This window comes from Rosa chinensis, chromosome 5, assembly GCF_002994745.2.
Source record: "Rosa chinensis cultivar Old Blush chromosome 5, RchiOBHm-V2, whole genome shotgun sequence".
Lineage (NCBI taxonomy): Eukaryota > Viridiplantae > Streptophyta > Magnoliopsida > Rosales > Rosaceae > Rosa > Rosa chinensis.
The window spans coordinates 87,419,579-87,441,679 of NC_037092.1; the positions used below are offsets into that span (position 1 = coordinate 87,419,579).

At 36.8% G+C, this 22,101-nt stretch overlaps 2 protein-coding genes and 1 pseudogene across 2 annotated transcripts; all 3 read right to left on the reverse strand.

Moving 5' to 3' along the window:
- Positions 1-10,403: 10,403 nt before the first annotated feature.
- On the reverse strand, positions 10,404-11,170 carry LOC112166766 (dirigent protein 22). The gene has a single exon (XM_024303668.2). The coding sequence runs from the start codon at positions 11,125-11,127 to the stop codon at positions 10,537-10,539; it is 591 nt and encodes a 196-aa protein (XP_024159436.1). The 5' UTR covers positions 11,128-11,170; the 3' UTR covers positions 10,404-10,536.
- Positions 11,171-13,400: 2,230 nt separating this feature from the next.
- On the reverse strand, positions 13,401-14,208 carry LOC112166767 (dirigent protein 22-like). The gene has a single exon (XM_024303669.2). It carries the CDS (start codon positions 14,181-14,183, stop codon positions 13,599-13,601), a length of 585 nt encoding a protein of 194 aa, XP_024159437.1. The 5' UTR covers positions 14,184-14,208; the 3' UTR covers positions 13,401-13,598.
- Positions 14,209-17,110: 2,902 nt separating this feature from the next.
- On the reverse strand, positions 17,111-17,847 carry LOC112164396 (annotated as a pseudogene).
- Positions 17,848-22,101: the final 4,254 nt, after the last annotated feature.

The window sequence follows — 22,101 nt, forward strand, 5'->3', positions numbered from 1 at the left end:
CCATATTCAGTGATCGTGTTTACAGCTGTAGAGATGGAATCCATGCCTATGATTGCTGAAGGTAAGCTTTAGTTCTATTGTGATTGTTGTCAAAGCTTGTATGCATATGTTGTGAGCATGTATATAGTTTTAACAATTGGTATCAGAGCATAGACTCACAAATATGAATCCAGTTTTTGCTTGGCATCAAAATCGTTTTAGGGTTTTGCAAAACAAACACAAAAAAAGAAGAAGGGGTTTTTGCTTTACGGATCAAGTAACTGGTCATGTACCTAATCAAGGTAAGTAACTTAAGTCGATTGTTGCATCTGGTTAATTATCAAATTCACGCTTCCGCTGTAATTTTTAGCAGCAAATTGGGGAAAAAGCAAAAACAGGTTTTTTTGTGAAATTGATTTTGATTCATAGCATGATAATTGAGTTTTTGATTGTGCTCAAGAACCCTAGTTGCATTCCCGGCGTGCGTTAGGCTAGAGTAGATGGTGACCGGATGAAATTTACAATTTCTTGATTGTTTTGTGGTTTCTTGGAATCGAACCAATTTGGTTATGCTTGAATATGCATGTTGAATTGATTGATGATATGGTATTGTATCTGTGATTGTGTAAAATTGTATGAAGAACAAAAATCTCCCAGAAATTGTTTACACATTGTTAAAGTTAACAGATACAGGAGCTTAATTTTCTTACAAGGATGAATCTAGATATAATATAAAGTTAAAAGCTCATGAGTTTTGTGGTTTTCTGTTGGCATAAGTGATTATGATGCACAAAGCATTCTTCATTGATGTTGGCAGAAAACACTGATCAGGTAACTGACCAAGTCACTGGTCAAGTACCTGTAACTGGTCAAGTAACTGACCAAGTCACTGATCAAGTAACTGATCAAGTACCTGATCAAGTAACAAAACTGCAATTGTGTTTTGCGTTTTAAAACTATGCTTCAATTTTATCTTCCAAAGAAGTGGTCAAGTATGGTTTTAGAATACAAAACAGCAGTATGCATGCTTGATGAAAATAAATATGGATACTTAGAAATTTTTCTTCTGTCTAAAGATGTGGATAAATTTCTTTGGATAACTTGTTTTCATTGAACATGGCATATTGATAAAGAACTCCAGGATGTTATGCTTCTGCTCAAAAGTGTTGCTTAACATTATTTTTTGTTATGGACTGACATGAATGCAAGTATGGATTGTTTAGGTTTTCTGTATGTTCTTGTTTTGGTTGCTTAAAGCTAAATAAAACACAGAAAACTTAATGTTATTTTCTTTACAAATTGAGAACTCACATGAATTTTTGTTTTGCTCCTTAGGTAACTCTTACATGAACTTGAACAATGTCTTGATGCTAACTGGAACCAACTATAGAGCTTGGCTAGATTCTGTAGAGAACTATATGGGAATGCATGAGAATATAAACTACTGCTTTACTGAGGAAAAGCCTGAAGAGTTGAATGAAAAGAGCACCAAGAAAGAAACTGACCTTTACAAGAAGTGGCATAGATCCAATAGAATGGCTAAGAACCTCATTCGTACATCTATGTCTAACACTGTCAGGGGAAGTATAGAAGAGCCTGAGCTAGCATCAGATTTTCTGGAACTCATAGGTGCTAAATTTAAAGAAAGTGAAAAAGCAGAAGCAGCTAGGCTAACCAAGGAGTGTCATGATTTGAAGTACATGGGTTCAGGGGGAGTTAGAGAGCATATCATGAAAATGATCAATATAAACGGCAGACTCAGGGAACTCTTGATGGGGGTTAGGGATGAGCAAGTAGTGCATTATGCACTACATTCCTTGCCTAACAGTTTTAGTCATCTTAGGACCAGTTACAACTCTCAAAAGGGAAACTGGACTCTAGATGAACTTATATCCATCTGTGTGGATGAAGAATCTAGGATCAAGGAACAAAAGGAACCTGCTACAACCATTAACCTCATTGAGAAGCCTAAAAGGAAAAAGCCCCAGAATAAGCTCAAGCCTATTAAAGCCATAACTAAGAGTTCAACAGCTGCAGTGGCCAAGGAAAACAGGCCATTTAGGTTCAAGTGCTACTTTTGCAAAAGAGTAGGACACATGAAAAAGGACTGCACTGGCTATAAAAATTGGTTAGCCAAAAAGGGTAAGATTTTCTCTAATACAATTTTTTCTTTAGAAATTAATCTTATAAATGTTGAACCACAGTCTTGGTGGATAGATTCAGGCTCACCTATTCATATTACTAATTATTTGCAGGGATTCATAAGGAGGAGAATCCCAAAAAGTGATGAAGTGAACCTGTGTGTAGGCAATGGCATGAGAGTGGCAGTCAAGGCTATTGGAACCTTAAAGCTCGATTTAGGATTAGGAAAATTGTTAGTTTTGGACAATGTTTTTTATGTACGTTCCATGAGAAGGAATTTGGTTTCAGTTTCTCTTTTAGTAAAATCTGGTTGTAGACTTGTTATGGATAGTAATGGAATTCTTATTTCTAAAAATTCTGTTCAAATTGGTTCTGGTGTTATTATGAATGATTATATACAGTTAAATTGTTCAATGGCTCAACAAGAAATTTTACTTGTTGAAAATAACACAAACAGTACTAGCACCTTAACAGGTGTTAAAAGAACCAAACTAAATAAAAAGTCTGCATTTTTATGGCATAGAAGACTCGGCCATGTTTCAAAAGAGAGACTGAAAATTTTGGTGAAAAACAATATCCTAAATGAACTTGATTTTTCTGATCTAACAGACTGTGTTGAATGCTTTAAGGGAAAAATAACTAATACTAGAAAGAAGACTGCATATAGAAGCTAAAATTTATTAGAACTCATACACACTGATATATGTGGACCATTTAGGCATCAAACTATCTGTGGGAATGTGTATTTTATCACATTCATTGATGACTTTTCTAGATACAGTTATATTTATCTACTTTCAGAAAAGGCACAAGCATTGAAAGCCTTTCAAATCTTTAAGTCTGAGGTAGAAAATCAACTAGAAAAGAGAATCAAAACAGTGAGGTCAGATAGAGGGGGAGAGTTCTATGGAAAGTACACTGAATCCGGCCAATAAAAGGGTCCATTTGCCTTATTTTTGCAAGACAATGGAATTAAAGCTCAATACACAACACCCTATAATCCACAACAGAATGGTGTTGCAGAGAGAAAGAATAGGACTCTTTTGAACATGGTTAGATGCATGATGTGTACAACTGGTTCACCTAAATTTTTATGGGGCGAGGCTTTAAAAAATGCAAATTATATTTGCAACAGGACACCTAGCAAAGCCATAGAACATACTGCTTTTGAGCTTTGGTGTGGCAGGAAACCTAGTCTTCATCACTGCCATGTTTGGGGATGTCATGCAAAAGCTAGGATTTATAATCCAAGCTTGAATAAAATTGATCCCAAAACTATTAGTTGCTATTTTATAGGTTATCCAGATAAATCTAAAGGTTATAAATTATACTCTGCTCATCATTCACCTAGAATTTTTGAAACACATCAAGTAAAGTTTCTAAGTGAAAAAGTTTACAATACAAATTTTGAGGATTTAATCTCAGATTTTGAGGAAATTGTGTTAGATGAGAATATAAGTGTAGCATTGCCTTTAGAACAGGAAGTAACTGATCAAGTACCTGTCCCTGATCATGTAACTAGTCATGTCACTGGTCACGTAACTGACCATGTCACTGACCAAGTAACTGTACCTGGTCGAGTAACTGGCCAAGTAACTGACCATGTCACTGTACCTGGTCAAGTAACTGACCATGTAACTGGTCAAGTAACTGATCAAGTACCTAAACAAATCCCTGATGAAGAACCACAAAATGCTCCAGTAGCTCAGCCTAGAAGATCACAGAGAGCAAGAAAACCAACTTATGGGGGGGAAGAGAGTGACTACATTGTTTATCTGCAAGAAGCAGAAATTGAAATGGACTGTGCAGAGGACAATGATTCAACTACATTTAATCAGGCCATTGAGAGTAGTGAATCACATCAGTGGCAGCTAGCAATGGAAGCAGAAATTGATTCCATGAGCCAAAATGCAGTTTGGGAATTAGTTGAACCTGACCCCAAACATAAGCCTATAGGTTGTAAATGGGTTTTCAAAACCAAAAGAGATGCAAATGGCAATGTAGAGAAACATAAAGCAAGATTAGTTGCCAAGGGTTTTACACAGAAGGAGGGCATTGACTTTACTGAGACTTTTTCTACAGTTTCTACAAAAGACTCGTTTAGGATAATCATAGCTTTAGTGCCTCATTTTGATATGGAGCTGCACCAGATGGATGTTAAAACAGCTTTCTTGAATGGTGAACTAGATGAAGTGATTTATATGAGGCAACTAGAAGGGTTTGTACAAGCTGAAAGTGAAAACTTAGTGTGTAAGTTAAGAAAATCAATTTATGGCCTTAAACAAGCTTCTAGACAGTGGTACAAGAAATTTGATTATGTGATTTCTACTTTTGGATTTACAGAAAATCTTGTTGATGAGTGTGTTTATTTGAAGACAGTGAGGAACAATTTTAGTTTTCTGGTACTATATGTGGATGATATACTTTTGGCTAGCAGTAACATTAAATTGCTTAAAGATACCAAGAGTTTTTTGTCAAGGAATTTTGACATGAAAGACTTAGGAGAAGCATCATATGTACTAGGTATTGAGATTAAAAGAGATAGGGCACAGAGACTACTTGGTTTGTCTCAACAGAATTATATTACCAAAGTTTTAAAGAAATTTGGTATGGAGAAGTGTGCAGCTGGAGAAGTCCCCATGTCCAAAGGAGATAAGCTAACTAAGAAGCAAAGTCCCAATAGTGATGTTGAAAAGGAAAATATGGAGTCAAAGCCTTATGCCAGACTTGTAGGAAGTCTCATGTATGCACAAGTCTGCACTAGGCCAGACTTGTCTTTTGCAGTAGGGATTTTGTCAAGATTCTAGTCTAATCCAGGCCATGAGCATTGGGTAACTGGGAAAAAAGTGTTGAGATACCTGCAGAGAACTAAAAGCCACATGCTAGTTTATAGGGAAGTGGAGGATCTAAAACTTGTTGGATTCTCAGACTTGGATTTTGCAGGGAATTATCCAGACTCCAAGAAGTCGACTTGTGGATATGTATTCATGCTTGCAGGAGGTGCTATTGCTTGGAAAACCATGAAGCAAACTCTTGTTTCAACTTCTACTATGCAAGCCGAATTTATTACAGTTTATGAGACCGTGTGTGAAGGACTTTGGATTAGGAATTTTCTCATGCAAACTAAAGTATTGGGTCACATTGTGGCTGACACACTTGTGATTTACTGTGGCAATGAGGCCGCAATTTTCTTTAGCAAGAACAGTAAAAGGTCAAATAATTCCAAGCATATTGATCTAAAGTATTACAGTGTTAGAGAAAGAGTAAAGCATGGTGAAATAGCTGTTTTGAGTATTGACACAAATTCACAGATAGCATATCCTTTCACCAGGCATTGTCAGTGGCTGCATTCCAGAAGCATACAGTAAGCATTGGAATTTTAGATAATTTAGATGCTTAGGTTCAGTAGAGAGTTAGTCCAGTTGGAGCAATTTAAATTTCTAAGGTTTTTGAGTTCTTGTATTTTCAGTTGTGATCTTTTGACTTTATTTATCACAACTTATTTGTAATGACAGTTTATTATTATCAATAAAAAATTTTGAGGTGTTTTCAGATTTTAGTTATTGCTGCAGTTTTTATTAAATGTTCTGAAAAATTGTCGATTTTGTACTTAATGTTATACTTGCTATCAGATGGCTTAAATCATGTATAGCATGATGTTAAGGTTCAAGCAATAATTTTAAGCCATCAATGTTCAGTAAATTTGCTTGAGTTTCTGGTTTTAGAAGCATAAAGAAGGACCTAATACATGTTTACTTGTTGATACATATTAACATATATTGTATCACTTCTGGTTTGACATATATGGATTAGGGGTGGGTTCGGTTTCAAACGGTTCGGTTTTGAGCCTAAACCGAAAACCGAACCGAATTAGGACTCGGTTCGGTTCAGTTCGGTTTTGCATTTTTGAGAATTTGAAATCGGAAACCGAACCGACCCAACCAGTTCGGTTCGGCCCAGTTCGGTTTTTTTTTTTTTTTTTTTTAAGGAAACCAGATTTTTTACCTCTTCTACCTTTTTAGACCAAAAACATATTCTGTTGAATCTTCCCTAGTCTTTTTTTTTTTTTTTTTTGACACAACAATTGCGGACTGTTAAGGCACAACTCATAACTAGCTGTAATTCAACACAAACCAACAGCCAGCAAAACCTAGATCCAAAATCTAGCAAAAATGATTATCTACAATAACCAACATATATAGATTACGATTAATCAAATGAATGCTTGAAAGTTAAAAATCCATTAACAGTCCACTTCATTGATCATTTGATCATATCTTAGAGCTCAGCCTCCGTTGGGTTCTGTCCCATTGCTGCTGAACCATAATCTATCAACAGAGTTAGCGAGGCCTGCATTGCAAGATTACATCAGACTGAACTTGAGTGGATAATGAGTTGAGATTAGATAAGTTGAAAAACTGATTGAATACTAAACAACTTACCAGTAACAAAAACGAAAACCATTAGTGCTTGCATCATTTTTCACCTGCAAAAGCAGAAAGACATAAAGAAGAAAAAGCCCAAAATCAGTACACTAAAGCATTATCTTGTGGATCAATATTTGATGCAACTTTTTGAGGCATGAGGCTGCCTTTCTATCACAGTATAGTTTATGAGTTAAAAGAATGTATTAGATTAGTAAAATATTATCTTTTTCCCTACCCCCTCTTTCTGTAGATATCTTTTTACTTTTGGCCAAAAGAAAATATGATTTCTTTTGATATAAAAAATAAAATAAAAGAGCAACCCATTAACCAATAACCACCCACACAAACAAAAGACCCAAAAAAACAAAAACATAAAAGAGTATCCCTCTTCTGTCCTAGAACTTATGCTTGTAATCTCTGCCACAGCTCCTGCATACATTTCAAATCACACAAGAGTCGAACTCTAAATCCAAATCAATATATACATACATAACAAATGCAATATATAAAAGAGCAGGACCATTTCTTAATGAAGTATCCCTACACAATCACTACTTAGAAAGAAAAAGGATTCAAATCACAAACTCGAATCTAGGAATCAAACACCATGCAGAAACATCCTATCTGACCCAGGTGAATATGACAATATGTATTCATCCCAGCATAGACTACATCCTCTCAAATTAAAAGTTAATAAAGGATTTTGTAGGCTATAAACTCACCAACTTCAATTTGTCATTTATAATCAGTAGCCGATGCATTGTGTCTAAACCCTGAAAATCAAGACAATTCAATAATAATATGACATTACAGCCAATTTGAGTGCTGAAAAAAACAAGGTATCGAAAATGAAAAAGAGGAACTCAAACCAAAAGAAACTTACTGAAAGAACATATGGTGCGTTTGCTGGTGTCTGAAGCTGTGAGGAAAGTGAACCAAGATCAAGCAATACATATTCTTCCTCGTACTGATATTCACTGCACACAGTAGCTACCTCTATAGCCTAACAAGATCAAGCAATACAAATTACAAACACATTCAAACAGCTCAGGCATGCATTAACCAAATGGAACATGAAACTAAGTTAGGAATCACCTTATCGGAATACCAAAACAATCAAAATGGTTCATCTTCTAATTTACTTGGTGAGCTCTTTCCATAAAGCAATAAAAACATCGATCTGGAAAAATAAGCTAATGTAGTAAATGCTAATGCCATAATTAGTTAAAGAGTAATGCACCTACTTCAAAAGCAGTACACCAAATTTCCCATTGTCTCACACTCAAAACTTCATGATTAAATCTAATCAAAGAAACACACAAGGAAAGTGGCGGAGGATGTACCCGTCTACCCGAGGCCATCGTCAGAGAGAAGTAGTTTTGGGGTCTGCTTCGACCGAGTCTTTGAAGAGAGAGATCTGAAAGAGGTTTGACAAATGCTAGGGTTACAAGAATCAAATGCTAGAACAAAAACCTAGAAATAGATTCAGATCTAAGAAAAAATCACATACCCAGAAGCCTCTCTTTTGAAATTAGGGATATTTCTAAGTGCCGCTCGATGATTGTGCCCCATCTCCTTCACAAACTTGGCCTCTGAAACTCAATCTTGATGATTGAGTGAGACTGTGAAGAAGAAATAAGAGAGAAAGATGGAGAAAACCGAGAGAAGAGAGAGGCCAGATAAGAAAGAGTCGTGACCGACTGAACGTGCAACCCTTTTATACCACTAGGGTTTCTGACTTAAAAGTCAAAACGACCAAAACGACGTCGTTTTGTCCAATTCGGTTTTTTCGGTTCGGTTCGGTTTTTGACCTACTGAAACCGAAAACCGAACCGGTTCGGTTCGGTCTGTTTTTTTATTTCGGTGCGGTTTTTTTTCGGTTCTGTGTTTTTTGGCTTCGGTTCGGGTTTCGGCTCGGTTTTTTTCGGTTTTGCGAACCCACCCCTAATGTGGATTGCAGGAGCTTATGTTTGTGGTTTTGAAACTCTGCATTTTTGTTAAAATGTATACTGTTTCTTGCTCTGCATAAGTAACTGTGATCTGACTAGGGCTATCACTCGGTCGGTTCGAATCGGTTATAGGTATTACCAACTTCAAAACCAAAGCTTTCGGTTTCAAAATTGAGCTACCAATTACCAACCAAAATTTTCGATTTTTAATCATAACTACCAAATTCGGTATTTCGGTTTTCGGTATTACCAACTTTAGAACAACTAATTCTTTGTAATTAAAATTAGAATGAACAAAACTAGGTTCTTCAATTTTATAATCATAAACTTTGTACCCATCTTCTAATTATAGCTTTCTTTTATATATATGACATCAAGTTTGAGTCATTTCAATAAAACTAGGTTATTTAACCATCTTTAACTAAGTTACTTAAAATACATGTAATTAATAGATGTAGTAATGTTCATACTATTATGAAAATTTTTATGTTTATTTTTTAATATACATGTATGTGTATTGAAAACCATAGTATATAAAGCTAATATTTAGATAATCGGTAGATTCGGTATTTACCAAAACCAAACCAACTTTTTCTGTAATTTTCGATTTCGGTTTTATCGGTCTCGATTACCAAAAAGTCGGTTTACCAAACTTAAAACATCGGTTGATATTCGGTCAGTTTGGTAATTACCAAACCAAGTGGCAGCCCTAGATCTGACCATGTTGGAATGGATTTTCGATTTGAGTTTGTCATCTGGCGCGCACTTCAGTAAGTTAAGTAGGTTTTGATGTTCTCTGGTGCAAATCATCGAGTATGATATGTGTGAGTCCAAAGGGGAGATTGTTAGATCAAATATGGACTTAACACATATCATCATAAAGTAATTGATGATTAGCTAAATGTCAAACCTAGTTTAACATGGATACAAACTGTAAATCAATACTTGTAACTTAATGGAAGAGTATATCTATTCATTAAGTTAAGTAATCCTATTGCTTAGTCTACAAGAAAGGCTAAAAGATTGTGATACATTAGGAATCTAACAATGAAACCTAAACCGACAAGGAATGCTTTAATGGGAAGCTTCTTGAGGTTTAAGTCTCATATATATACAGATGAATTGGTCCCTGATTACTACCACGTTTTGCATATTGTTCTGTCCATTGAGAAGCAAGTTGGTAAGTAACAGAAGACCTTATTCAGTGATCGTGTTTACAGCTGCAGAGATGGAATCCATGCCTATGATTGCTGAAGGTAAGCTTTAGTTCTTTTGTGACTGTTGTCAAAGCCTGTATGCATATGTTGTGAGCATGTATATGGTTTTAACATATGTTTCATGATAATTGATAAAATGAAGCTATAATAAGTTTTTTGGATAAATCATAAGTGTTTGACAATTAGCTAAGAAGAATTGTAAACAGAAAATTTGAAACTGCCAACCTCCGATAATCTTATAATTTTTCGGCCCTTCCAAAGACAACTTTCTAGTTTCACCACTGGAAAGAGGAATAAGATTTTATGAAATTTTGCGATTACAAACTTTGCAGGATTCAAACTCGTGTTACTTTGTACATTGATGATGCAGCAATGGTTGGATATTATTCTAAACATATTATATATTTATAGAGAGGAACTAAAATAGTAGAAGTTGTTAATGATGCTTTGATGGCTACGAATCTGACTTTATAATTAAGTTGTTTTCAAGAAAATTATTAATTCTCCGCATGACAATAGTGTATTGTTCCTTCGCCTGTACTACTTATCTGTTCACCAGATATCACATATCATAGCAAGTCAAGTCACGACTGATGAATTCCAACAACGAAACATGCATAAACAAACCCCTGCTTAGTGCTCCAACGTACATTTAATACCAGATTACCAAATATGTCAATACGTTCCAATAATCAATCAAAACCTCTGAATTATTATTAGAACGACAACATTACGTACATTTCTCGATCACCGAACAAATACTTATTAGCAAATGATGAAACAGCAAGTAGCTAAGCAAAAGCTAGCACTTATCGATCAGTTTCAATAATGCAAGACATAGATATTATACTCCACTATAGCATCATCACTTTTAGACGCATTAAACGACTGAGTGGTTGCTAGAGCATAACCCCTAGCATACCTGAAAAGTCCACTTCCTCCTATCACAGATAGTTCCCTCACTTTGTTCAAGATCGAATTCCTCCCCATCAGGGTTACGGTGCTACCGTTATACTTTCCCTGAACAAAAGCAAAGTTCTGAGCCATCAACAGGCTAATGTCTTCTTGTGAAGCAGATCCATAAAACCCTTGAGCCCTTCCCAGAAGTTTCGAGCTTGGTTCGGGGCCTTGGGTTAGAGCGTTGTCGAACATTCTTATTAGGCCGAACCGTGTTTGGGAGGAGTTGGAGGGTGGTTGCACTATTGTTACGGCAGAGGGAATAGGACCATCAACAACGTCGTGCCAATACATGCGAAAATGGGTGAGCTTTTCTTTCTTTAAACCGAAAAGCTCGGGGTCCATGGATTGCACAAACTCATGATCTTCCGCAGAAACTAAGATCATGGAAAAGGAAGACAGGAGGGAAGAGATTATGAGCAAGTGGAAAGCTAAGGTGGGAAGGATTCTAGCCATGGTAGGCACAGTACTATGAATTTCAGAGCTTCTGTCTTTGTGAATATATATAAAGATAAGGAACAATTAATGCCCGACCTTCTATGTTGACTAGTCTAATGACAACTACTATAAAACCTAGCCTAGACATCATTCTCTTTATTTGAAGAATTAAGAGTAATGCTATTATATACCAAAATAAATTCCACGCTAAGGTTTTGAATAAGAACCAATTGGTGATGCATTTTGAATAAGCCATGGTATGCTTTAATACTATTATCATTTAGTGACCATAAGTCGAAAACATTTTGTCCCTTCGTGTAGAAAACAACATTAAAGTGAGAGCAATGTAACTAAAGAAAATTGACATGACTTGATGCAAAAGAGAAAAATTGGAATTAGAACGTTTGCACCACTTATTTCTAGTAAACTTTAGGCTACACATATTGTACCAACAAGTAACCAAATAAGAGATATATGTGGTTTTACACAAATTTTGTTGCAATTTTTCTATTCTTGCATATAGTTGACTAGACTTTTCCAAGTCATGTTCTAATCTTTTCTCAAAAAAAGAATAAATTCATGTTCTGGTGGCCACTCCCTGAAATAAATGAACTGCCACGAAGGCAGAAGACAGGAAAATAATTTGAGTTTGGTGGAGCTAGGGTTGACTCACCTACCATTACCATTTGATTCTGATATCCCAGATGGCATATCCCGATAGCTACTCCATTAACAAAAACAAAATCGACCGAAGTGTTTAGTTTGCTGAAAATCAACTTGGAGGGAATACGTGAAAATTATTGTATATAGGAAATGGACGGCAATGTGGTTTTCTCAAATGAATTAAGTAATCTGCTTAGTTCCTTCTGTGACTTTGTCCAACTTGTTGAGTAGTTGCTTTTTATTAATATGGGTTGCTAATCATTAGCAATTGGAAGCTATAAAATGAGCTTCTACATTTGCGTGGAATGGCGTTTCCATAAACTTTGACTTTAATGCCAGCAACATCAAGACATGACTGATAAATTATGTAATTTTAGTAGTGAAAACAGGAAGGAAATCTTCTGTTCCAAATTTCTTGTCTCCTTTCCTGTTCCTCCATTAAACAGTTGAGACATGTACTTCCACTCCACCTCACCTGACGAACACGGGACATCCCATTCTGTTATCTTGTAAATAAATTCTCTCATTTTGAATAAAATGCAATACAGCCCAATTCCATAGCTCTCAGATCTCTCATTCAGTGATCATATCGTCATGGTACAACATGACTACATGAGCGATCAATCTCTCACTAAGAATGAAAAATTAACTTATGGTTTCCGTGAGAGGGTCATATGTGAATCTCTCTATTGGGCTGATCTGCATATCATAGCTTGAACCCTTGAAATGCATATCCAGATCTTGATACTGAGCATGAACCTAGAACTTGATACCCATGAACCCAGAACCTGCGCGACCCAGAACTTGATACCCAAATCAAAATTATGTTACTCATAAACCCAATTCTTACTCATAAACTTTGATCAAAATGATCCTACTCATGAACCTTATTACAATGAGATTACTCATGGATCCAATCACAATAAGATCAAAATGACCCACATGGGCAAAATTCAGAAAAGAAAATTCAATTCCAAAAAGGAAGATTGGAACCTGTGGGTGGCAAAATTGAATTGAAACCAACCAAAATCTTGAAGATTGACCCAATTGCAGAAAATTAAATCCTAAACAAGATTAGCAATCCAACGTTGACCACATTGAATTCAAACCAAAATCTACTTCTCTGGCGTGCATTTGATGTGGAGAAGACGGGTCTGAAGTTTGAGAGTTGAGACGTGATGCAATAGAGTTAAATGACTCGGTAATTTTCATTATTTTTAATTACATTTTTATTTTTGAAATTATAGGTTAACATAGTTAATGACTGTCAGATGAGTTGGACAGGATGTACAGGTGTCAACTGATTAATGGAGGGCAGGAATGGAGACAGGAAATTTGGGACAGAAGATTTACTCCCGCGAAAATATACTAGTTACAAGAAAAATAACTTCTACAAAGTCCGAAGCATAAGAGGTCTTGATTTTTTTAATAGTATAATTTTTATTTTAAATAAATAAGAGGTTAGACAATATTAATTTTTTTAGAGCAGACAATGTAGAGAGTAAGTTTCACCTCAATTCTCAATTCTGAAAGGTCGGATTTAACAATTTAAAAACTCACAAGATTAGGTCTAGTCCGATACTGCGATAGAATTCTTGTGAAAGAATCCTTGACAATAGAATTGAAGATGGTGAAAATGCGTCTGATTATTATAATAGTTATGCCGTGACTTGTAAAAAGATGGTAAAAGCAACTACCCACTAGACTTAAAAGTAGACGGAGGTGAGTAGCTGACATAATTATTAAGTAGAAAGTAGGTATGACCTCAAAAGAGAGTACAAGCCGGAAAAGGTCAAAGGAAGAAAACAACTAGGAAAAAAGAATCATCAATAATGGAGCACATAGGCATTGTACTCAACGATGGCATCTCCGGTGCTCGCAGTGAATGTATGAGTTCTTGCTTCAACATAACCTCTTGCAAACCTGAAAAGCCCACTTCCTCCGATCACCGGCATCTCCCTCACCTTGTTGAACACTGGGTTCCTCCCCAGCACAGTTATGGTGCTCCCGTTGTACTTGCCCTGAATAAAATGAAAGTTCATAGCCATCAACAGCCCGACCTCCTGTTGAGAAGCTGATGCGTAGAACCCTTGAGCCCTCCCCAGTAGCTTCGAGCTCAGCTCCGGCTTTTCGGTGAGGGGATCGTCGATCATACTCACGAATCCGAAGAGCGTTGATGAGTTAACGGGTGATTTCACCACTCCGATTGAGCTTGGGTTTTTGCCGCTCACAATGTCATGCCAGTACAACTTGAAGTGGCTGAGCTTTTCTTTCTTGAGCCCCAAGAGATCGCGGTCCATGGCTCTCACGAAATCGTGATCATCTTCTCCCTGGACCAGAATTAGGGCAAAGGAAGAAAGAAGGGAGAGAACTATGAGCTGTGTAGCAACGATGGGAGGTATTCTGGCCATTGTTGGAACCTTTTTTCAATTGAGAGGGTTGTGTCCACATATATAGTGAAATGATTGAGTATAGTCATACAGCTTGACCTCAACATTCTGGCCACCAACTATGGACTCCCACAATTTCTCTCTCTGTTTTTTTTTTTTTTTTTTTTTTTTTTTTTTTTTAAAGAAAGGAAAATTTTCAGTTTAGTACGCTGAGTTTTGGGGGTAACATTATGTCAGTTCCTGCCATTTCAATTTGATCAGCAACACCCTTGTGCTTTCAATTTTAATTAGTTGTGTCCAAATTCGTTTGTTCCATCGAATTTGAACGTTAACTTTGACTGATGGGCCACTTTCGGGGCTAAAAATGTCATTTCAAATACATTTTCTTCTCTCTCTCTCTCTCTCTCTCACCCACGCACTGCCACCACGGGAAATCATGGCGTCTAGCCACTGATTCTTAACACCGCTACCACTACTCAAACCACAGCACAAACCCTACCCAAATCCAAAGAGAATCGATGATTGGCACGAGCCCAGCCACCGTACACAGCCACCAGTCCTTGCCATCTTGCTTCCTCCAATTTCTGCAACTCCTTCAGCACACCGCCATAACCGTTCGACTCAAACTTCGCCAGAGATGAAAACCGAGAAGCCTCGCTGCCAACCTGAAGTCGGACGATGTCATTCGCACCATTGCCGAAATCTGGGTTTCTGGCAGGACTGATTCGCCGTCTTCGGCCACATCTGAGTTGCACGACTACCATGGATGCAACTAGAGCTTCGTTCTCCACCAAAATCCTCTGGTCTCAACCTCCGATTTTGACCCGAGATGCAGCATGCGCCGCCGCAGCTACCCTGTGAATGGCTGTCGGATTTCCAGATTATCTTAGGTAAATTATCATCATTTGCTCTCTGTTGGAGCTGCTGCTTGATGTGGAGTGAAAATCCTAATTTGATATTTTATTTTGGATTGTGTGAGGTTTGTAAAATTAATTTGGCATCTTGGAGATTTGGAGTTGTTGGTCAGTCAGTGTCGGAGTTTGAATTGTTGAGTTCTGGAAAAATTAGAGTTTGGAAGAGAGGGAGCTATATGATCATTTTCGATATGTAATCGGCTAAGGTATGAATATGTACAAATTTGGTATTGGATACAAACTTGTTTAGGATTGATGGTCAGTTGTGTAATGATTGTAGAGTTGCGAATGGTGGTTGGTAGCGTAATACAATTAGGACAGATTGGTTGCTTGCATTGTATGCTGATTGTAAAGTGCAGTAGAAAGTGGTGATTTGAGTTTGTTTCAGATTTGGGGTTTTTGGTTGATTTGCAGGTGAATTGGGTTTCTTGTATGGAAACTTGGAGCCAGAAGCTAGCAGAGGCCACCTCAACATTCCCTTCATCTTCATCTGGATTTGCTGGGCGCCGGAGATAGTTGCGGGGAGATGAGGATCAGAGGAAGAGAAGAACAAGAGGTTTTTTTTTTTTTCTTTTTTTAAGTGGAAATTAAGTGAAATGTCGATTTTACCCCTTTCTCTTGGCCCACTAGCTGAGTTTGTTGCTGCCAGGTCAGCATTTAACTTCCGATTTGGATGTCTCAGAAAAAATTGGGCACGGCTGATTGAAATTGAAAGTACAGGGGTGTTGCTGATCAAATTGAAATGGCAGGGACTAACATGATGTTACCCCCAAACCTCATGGTACTAAACTGAAAATTTTCCTTTAAGAAACTTACAAAGAGAGGTTAAATGAACTAGATCATATCAATGGAAGAACCAAATTTACCAAACATGAACTGTTCATGTTCATAACTAATAAATTACAATTACGAATGTCTTAACGATTTTCAATTTGGTTGAAAAATTGCATAAATGATCTACACATAAATATCTAAACATCTAACGGTTGATTTGTGGAAATGTGATCGAAAAGTGGGTCTCATGCAAAAACTCTCAACTAGTCCTTATTTTAGTGGTCTCATTAGAAGGGCCCCCTACTTAGGTATATCTATTTGTACTGCAAAATCAAATCTCATGTTTTGTATTAACAATAATATTTACTCAATAGGTAACTGATCAAATAGGTTAAGTACAACACATCCATTAGCTTAATCTGAGTGAAGACATTTAATTGAAAAGAAACATGTCAGTAAACATATCTTAGAGGAAAGTACTGTATTTTGGTGCGAAGTAGTTCTTAACTATCTTATTCTTATTAATTTTCAAAACAAAAAAAAACCAGATATATTTTCTTTCCGTTTAATTTTTCTTTATGTCCTCTGTTTTACGTGATTTATTTAGTATAGCAAAACATTTCTGAATGTAAATTACACTACTCAAAAAAAAAAAAAAATTGAATGCGATGCACGCATTTGGTAAAGCTTGAGGGAGTGATGCTCCGTCCGGCGGCTCGTTCTTGAGGCGTCATCATCAGATAGGCCTGTGAGAGTTCAAAGACCACCAGCGGGGCTTGTTGGCGTAAGTGAGATTCAAAGACCACTGGCAGGACAATGAAACTCATTAAATTAGAAGGAGGGATAAGATTTTATGAAATTTACGTAATTTTATGATTACTAACGTTAGAAGATTTAAACTCTGTGTTACTTTGTACATTGATGACGCAGCAATGGTTGGATATTTATAGGGAGGAACTAAAATAGTAGAAGTTGTTAATGATGCTTTGATGGCTACGAATCTGACTTTATAATTAAGGGATTCAAATTACGATTTAAAAAGATTTTGTTTGATTTGTTTTCAAGGAATGTAGTAATTCTCCGCATGACAATAGTGTATTGCATGTTCCTTCGCCTGTTGGTACCGATATGTTCACCAGATATCACATATCATAGCAAGACAAGTCAAGACATGAGAGTTCCAAGTTCCGACGACGAAACATGCATAAACAAACCCCTGCTAACATTTAATACCAGAGTACCACATGTCAATACGTTCCATGATCAATCAAAACCTCTGAATTATTATTAGAACGACAACATTACGTACATTTCTCGATCACCGAACAAATACTTATTAGCAAATGATGAACAGCTAGCTAGCTAAGCAAAAAGCTAGCACATATCGATCAGTTTAATAATGCAAGACAGAGATATTATACTCCACTATAGCATCATCACTTTTAGACGCGTTAAACGACTGTGTGGTTGCTAGAGCATAACCCCTAGCATACCTGAAAAGTCCACTTCCTCCTATCACAGACAGCTCCCTCACTTTGTTGAAGATCGAATTCCTCCCCATCAGGGTTATGGTGCTACCGTTATACTTTCCCTGAACAAAAGCAAAGTTCTGAGCCATCAACAGGCTAATGTCTTCTTGTGCAGCAGATCCATAAAACCCTTGAGCCCTTCCTAGAAGTTTTGAGCTCGGTTGGGTAAGAGCGTTGTCGAACGAACATTCTTATTAGGCCGAACCGTGTTTGGGAGGAGTTGGAGGGTGGTTGCACTATTGTTACGGCAGAGGGATTAGGACCATCAACAACGTCGTGCCAATACATGCGAAAATGGGTGAGCTTTTCTTTCTTTAAAACGAAAAGCTCCGGGTCCATGGATTTCACAAACTCATGATCTTCCGCAGAAACTAAGATCATGGAAAAGGAAGACAGGAGGGAAGAAATTATGAGCAAGTGGAAAGCTAAGGTGGGAACTGGGAAGGATTCTAGCCATGGTTGGCACAGTACTATGAATTTCAAATTAAGCTTTTGTCTTTGTGAATATATATAAAGATAAGGAACAACTAATGCCCGACCCACTATGTTGACTAGTCTAATGACAACTATTTCATACTATAAAACCTAGCCTAAACGTCATTCTCTTTATTTGAAGAATTAAGAGTAATGCTATTATACTAGGTTTTGAATAAGAATCAAGTGGTGGTGCATTTTGAATAAGCCATGGTATACTTTAATACTATTATCATTTAGTGACCATAAGTCGAAAACATTTTGTCCCTTCGTGTAGAAAACAACATTAAAGTGAGAGCAATGCAATTAAAGAAAATTGCCATGACTTGATGCAAAAGAGAAAAATTGGAATTAGAACTTTTGCACCACTTATTTCTAGTAAATTTTAGGCCACAGACACAACATATCATACCAACAAGTAACCAAATATATAAGAGATATATGTGGTTTTACACAATATATCATACCAACAAGTAACCAAATAAGAGATAGTAACCAAATAAGAGATATATGTGGTTTTACACAAATTTTGTTGCAATTTTTCTATTCTTGCATATAGTTGACTAGACTTTTCCAAGTCATGTTCTAATCTTTTCTAAAAAAAAGGATAAATTCATGTTCTAGTGGCCACTCCCTGAAATAAATGAACTGCCACGAAGCATTCTCTGAATGGTGCAAGAACTTGACAAGGCTGGATCTCTAGATAGAACAAGAAGGCAGAAGACGGATTCAAATTTGCTTACCACCAATACTTTGGTGGTGATACCATCACTCAGTATAAAATTGTCATGTGTTATAAAACATAATAAAAATGAATCATGATGTTTTATTAAAAATATATGTTTTAAGTATTAAATGAATTCTATATGACATGACAAGTTTTAATAGGGTGGTGATATCACTACAAAATAAAAGTGGTGAGCAAATTTGATTCCAACAGATGACAGGAAAATAATTTGAGTTTGGTGGAGCTACGGTTGACTCGCCCACCATTTGATACCACAGATGGCATATCCCGATGGCTACTCCATTAACAAAAACAAAATCGACCGAAGTGTTTACTCAAAATCAACTTGGAGGGAATATGTGAAAATTATTGTATATAGGAAATGGACGGCAATGTGGTTTTCTCAAATGAATTAAGTAATCTGCTTAGTTCCTTCTGTGACTTTGTCCAACTTGTTGAGTACTTGAGTAGTTGCTTTTTATTAATATGGGTTGTTAATCATTAGCAATTGGAAGCTACAAAATGAGCTTCTACATTTGCATGGAATTCCATTGCCATAAACTTTGACTTTAATGCCAGCAACATCAAGACATGATTGATAAAGGGGCTGAAATTTGCACATCCAATTTTACATTCTACACACTCCTTATACTGCTTTTACAAAATCACCCTTATAACTTTCTGTTTCATCCACTCCCTTCACTACAAGAGAAAATAACAAAAGCGAGGAATTTCATTGTGACAACTTAAAATTAGTCGCAAAAACTTAGCAAATATGAGAAAATTTCAGTTGTCGCATATGATCCCATCAGCGACAACCAATTTATCACATAAAATAGGAATTTGCAAGAAATTGATAGTTGTCACCCATATGACATTATGTGACACTCAATTCCTCGCAAAATGTTAATTAGGCGACAATTTCTACCAGTTGTCGGTTAATGTTTCTATGACAACTTTAAGTTCCTCGCAAAAGATTAATTAGGTGACGACTTTTGTGAATTGTTGCTTAATGTTTATGCAACAAAAATGAAACCTCATAGTTACTTTTTGCAACAAAAAAACGTCCCTCATATAAATTTTTTATCAAATATATAAGCCTCGCAGACGGAATATGCAATGTAAACGAGGTCTCGTATATTAGAAATTATAACAAACATAAAGTCTCGCTTATAGCATTCTGTAATGCACTCACTTGTCTCGCAATATGTCATACACGAGGAACAAATTGCGTCACTTATTGAAAATGCAACAAACATCCATGCCCTGCATATGGAATATGCGACGTAAACGAAGTCTCATATATTAAAAATAGCAACAAATATAAAGTCTCGCATATAGTTTTTAGTAACACACTTGTGTGTCTCACAATTTATTTTATGCGAGGAACCAAATGCTTCGTATATTGAAAAAGCGACAAATTACAACCGTGTAATTTGTCGCTTTTAATAATCAGTAAAACACATAAGGCGACAACTAGTTGCGACAACCCAAAATCATCGCATTTTTAATTCAGCGAGAAATTTAGACTTTTTACAACAACTTTGGGTTATTGCCAATGACATTTTCTCTTGTAGTGCTTCCAAAACTTACAACTAAAACTCTCTCCCTCCCTCCCCCCCTTCTCCCCCGATCCAAATCTCAGACCCCCACATCAATGGCAACTGGCCCTCTCGACTCAACCCTCACTGCCTCAACCATCTCCGGTTCCAACCCTCCTTTGATTACTCCGGCGTCGTCGACGCCATCTCCATCTCCAAGTTTAAAGTCGGCGATGTTGTTTGCTTAGTCGCTGCCCTCGGGTCTTTTGTTCAGTTCATCGTCGCCGATCAGTCCGGCCAACTTTAACATTGATGATTACAATTTAGTTGAATTTGATTGCGGAAATTTTGGGTGTTTGAAGGTTTGGAGTGCCGGAGGGATATGTATACATGTGCTGATTCATTATATACCTTTCGATTAATGATTCCATCACATGAATCAATTTCATACAAGACATCAGACACAATATATAGCTTGCAAGGATCAACAACAAGAAGCAAACAAATTGGTATGATTTGGAGGCTTCTCTTGTTCATAGGTGGGAGTTAGAGGAGCGCGCCAGTGGCTATGTGGAGTTGTCAACAAATCCATCTGGCAATGAATCCACTTCAGGAAGCTGATTTGCTTATGGGTTCTCCATTTTAACCTACAATCACCATCATTCTGGGTTCTATGGATGGAGAGAGAGAGAGATCATGAATTGATAAGAAATATTAAAAAAAGACAGAGGGTGTGTAGAATGTAAAATTGGGTGTGCAAATTTCAGCTCCCTTGATAAATTATGTAATTTTAGTAGTGAAAATAGGGAGGAAATCTTTTGTCCCAAATTTCTTGTATTCTTTCATGTCCCTCCATTAATCAGTTGACACATGTACTTCCACTCCACCTCACCTGATGGACATCCCATTTTGTTATCTTGTAAATAAATTTTCTTTTATTTTAAATAAAATGCAATACAGCCCAATTCCATAGCTCTCAGAGTCTCAGATCTCTCATCCAGTGGTCATATTGTCAGGGTACAACATGACTACATGACCGATCAATCTCTCACTAAGAATGGAAAATTAACTTATGGTTTCCGTGAGAGGGTCATATGTGAATCTCTCTATTGGGCTGATCTACATATCATACAAGCTTGAACCCTTTAAATGCATATACAGATCTTGATACTGAGCATGAACCCAGAACTTGATACCCATGAACCCAGAACCTGCGCGGGACCCAGAGCTTGATACCCAAATCAAAATTATCTTACTCATAAACCCAGTTCTTACTCATAAACTTTGATCAAAATGATCCTGCTCATGAACCTTATGACAATAAGATTACTCATGGATCCAATCACAATAAGATCAAAATGACCCAGATGGGCAAAATTCAGAAAAGAAAATTCAATTCCAAAAAGGAAGATTGGAACCTGTGGGTGACAAAATTGAATTGAAACCAACCAAAATCTCGAAGATAGACCCAATTGCAGAAAATTAAATCCTAAACAAGATTAGCAATCCAACATTGACCACATCGAATTCAAACCAAAATCTACCTCTCTGGCGTGCATTCGACATGGAGAAGATGAGTCTGAAGTTTGAGAGTTGAGACGTGATGCAACTGAGTTAAATGACTTGGTAATTTTCATTATTTTTAAGGGATTTTGTCAATTTACCCCATTTTTAGGGATTTTTTTCTCACTAACCCCATTAAGTTTTTTTAATTCCCTTTTACCCAATGCACTCTAAGGGAGTCTTCCCTAATACTCCATTAAGATTTTTTTTTTGTTTTTAATTTTTTTTTAATACCATTTTACCCCTCACCCCTTTATTACTTAGAGAGAGAGAGAGAGAAACCATAAGAGACTTCACCGGAGCCGGTCGCCGGATTCCGGTCACCGGCAGCTGGAATCCGGTCAACTTTGGCCGGAATCCGGTCACCGGTCACCGGCCGCCGCCCACCGGATTTTTCTGAAAACCTCTATTGCCCTC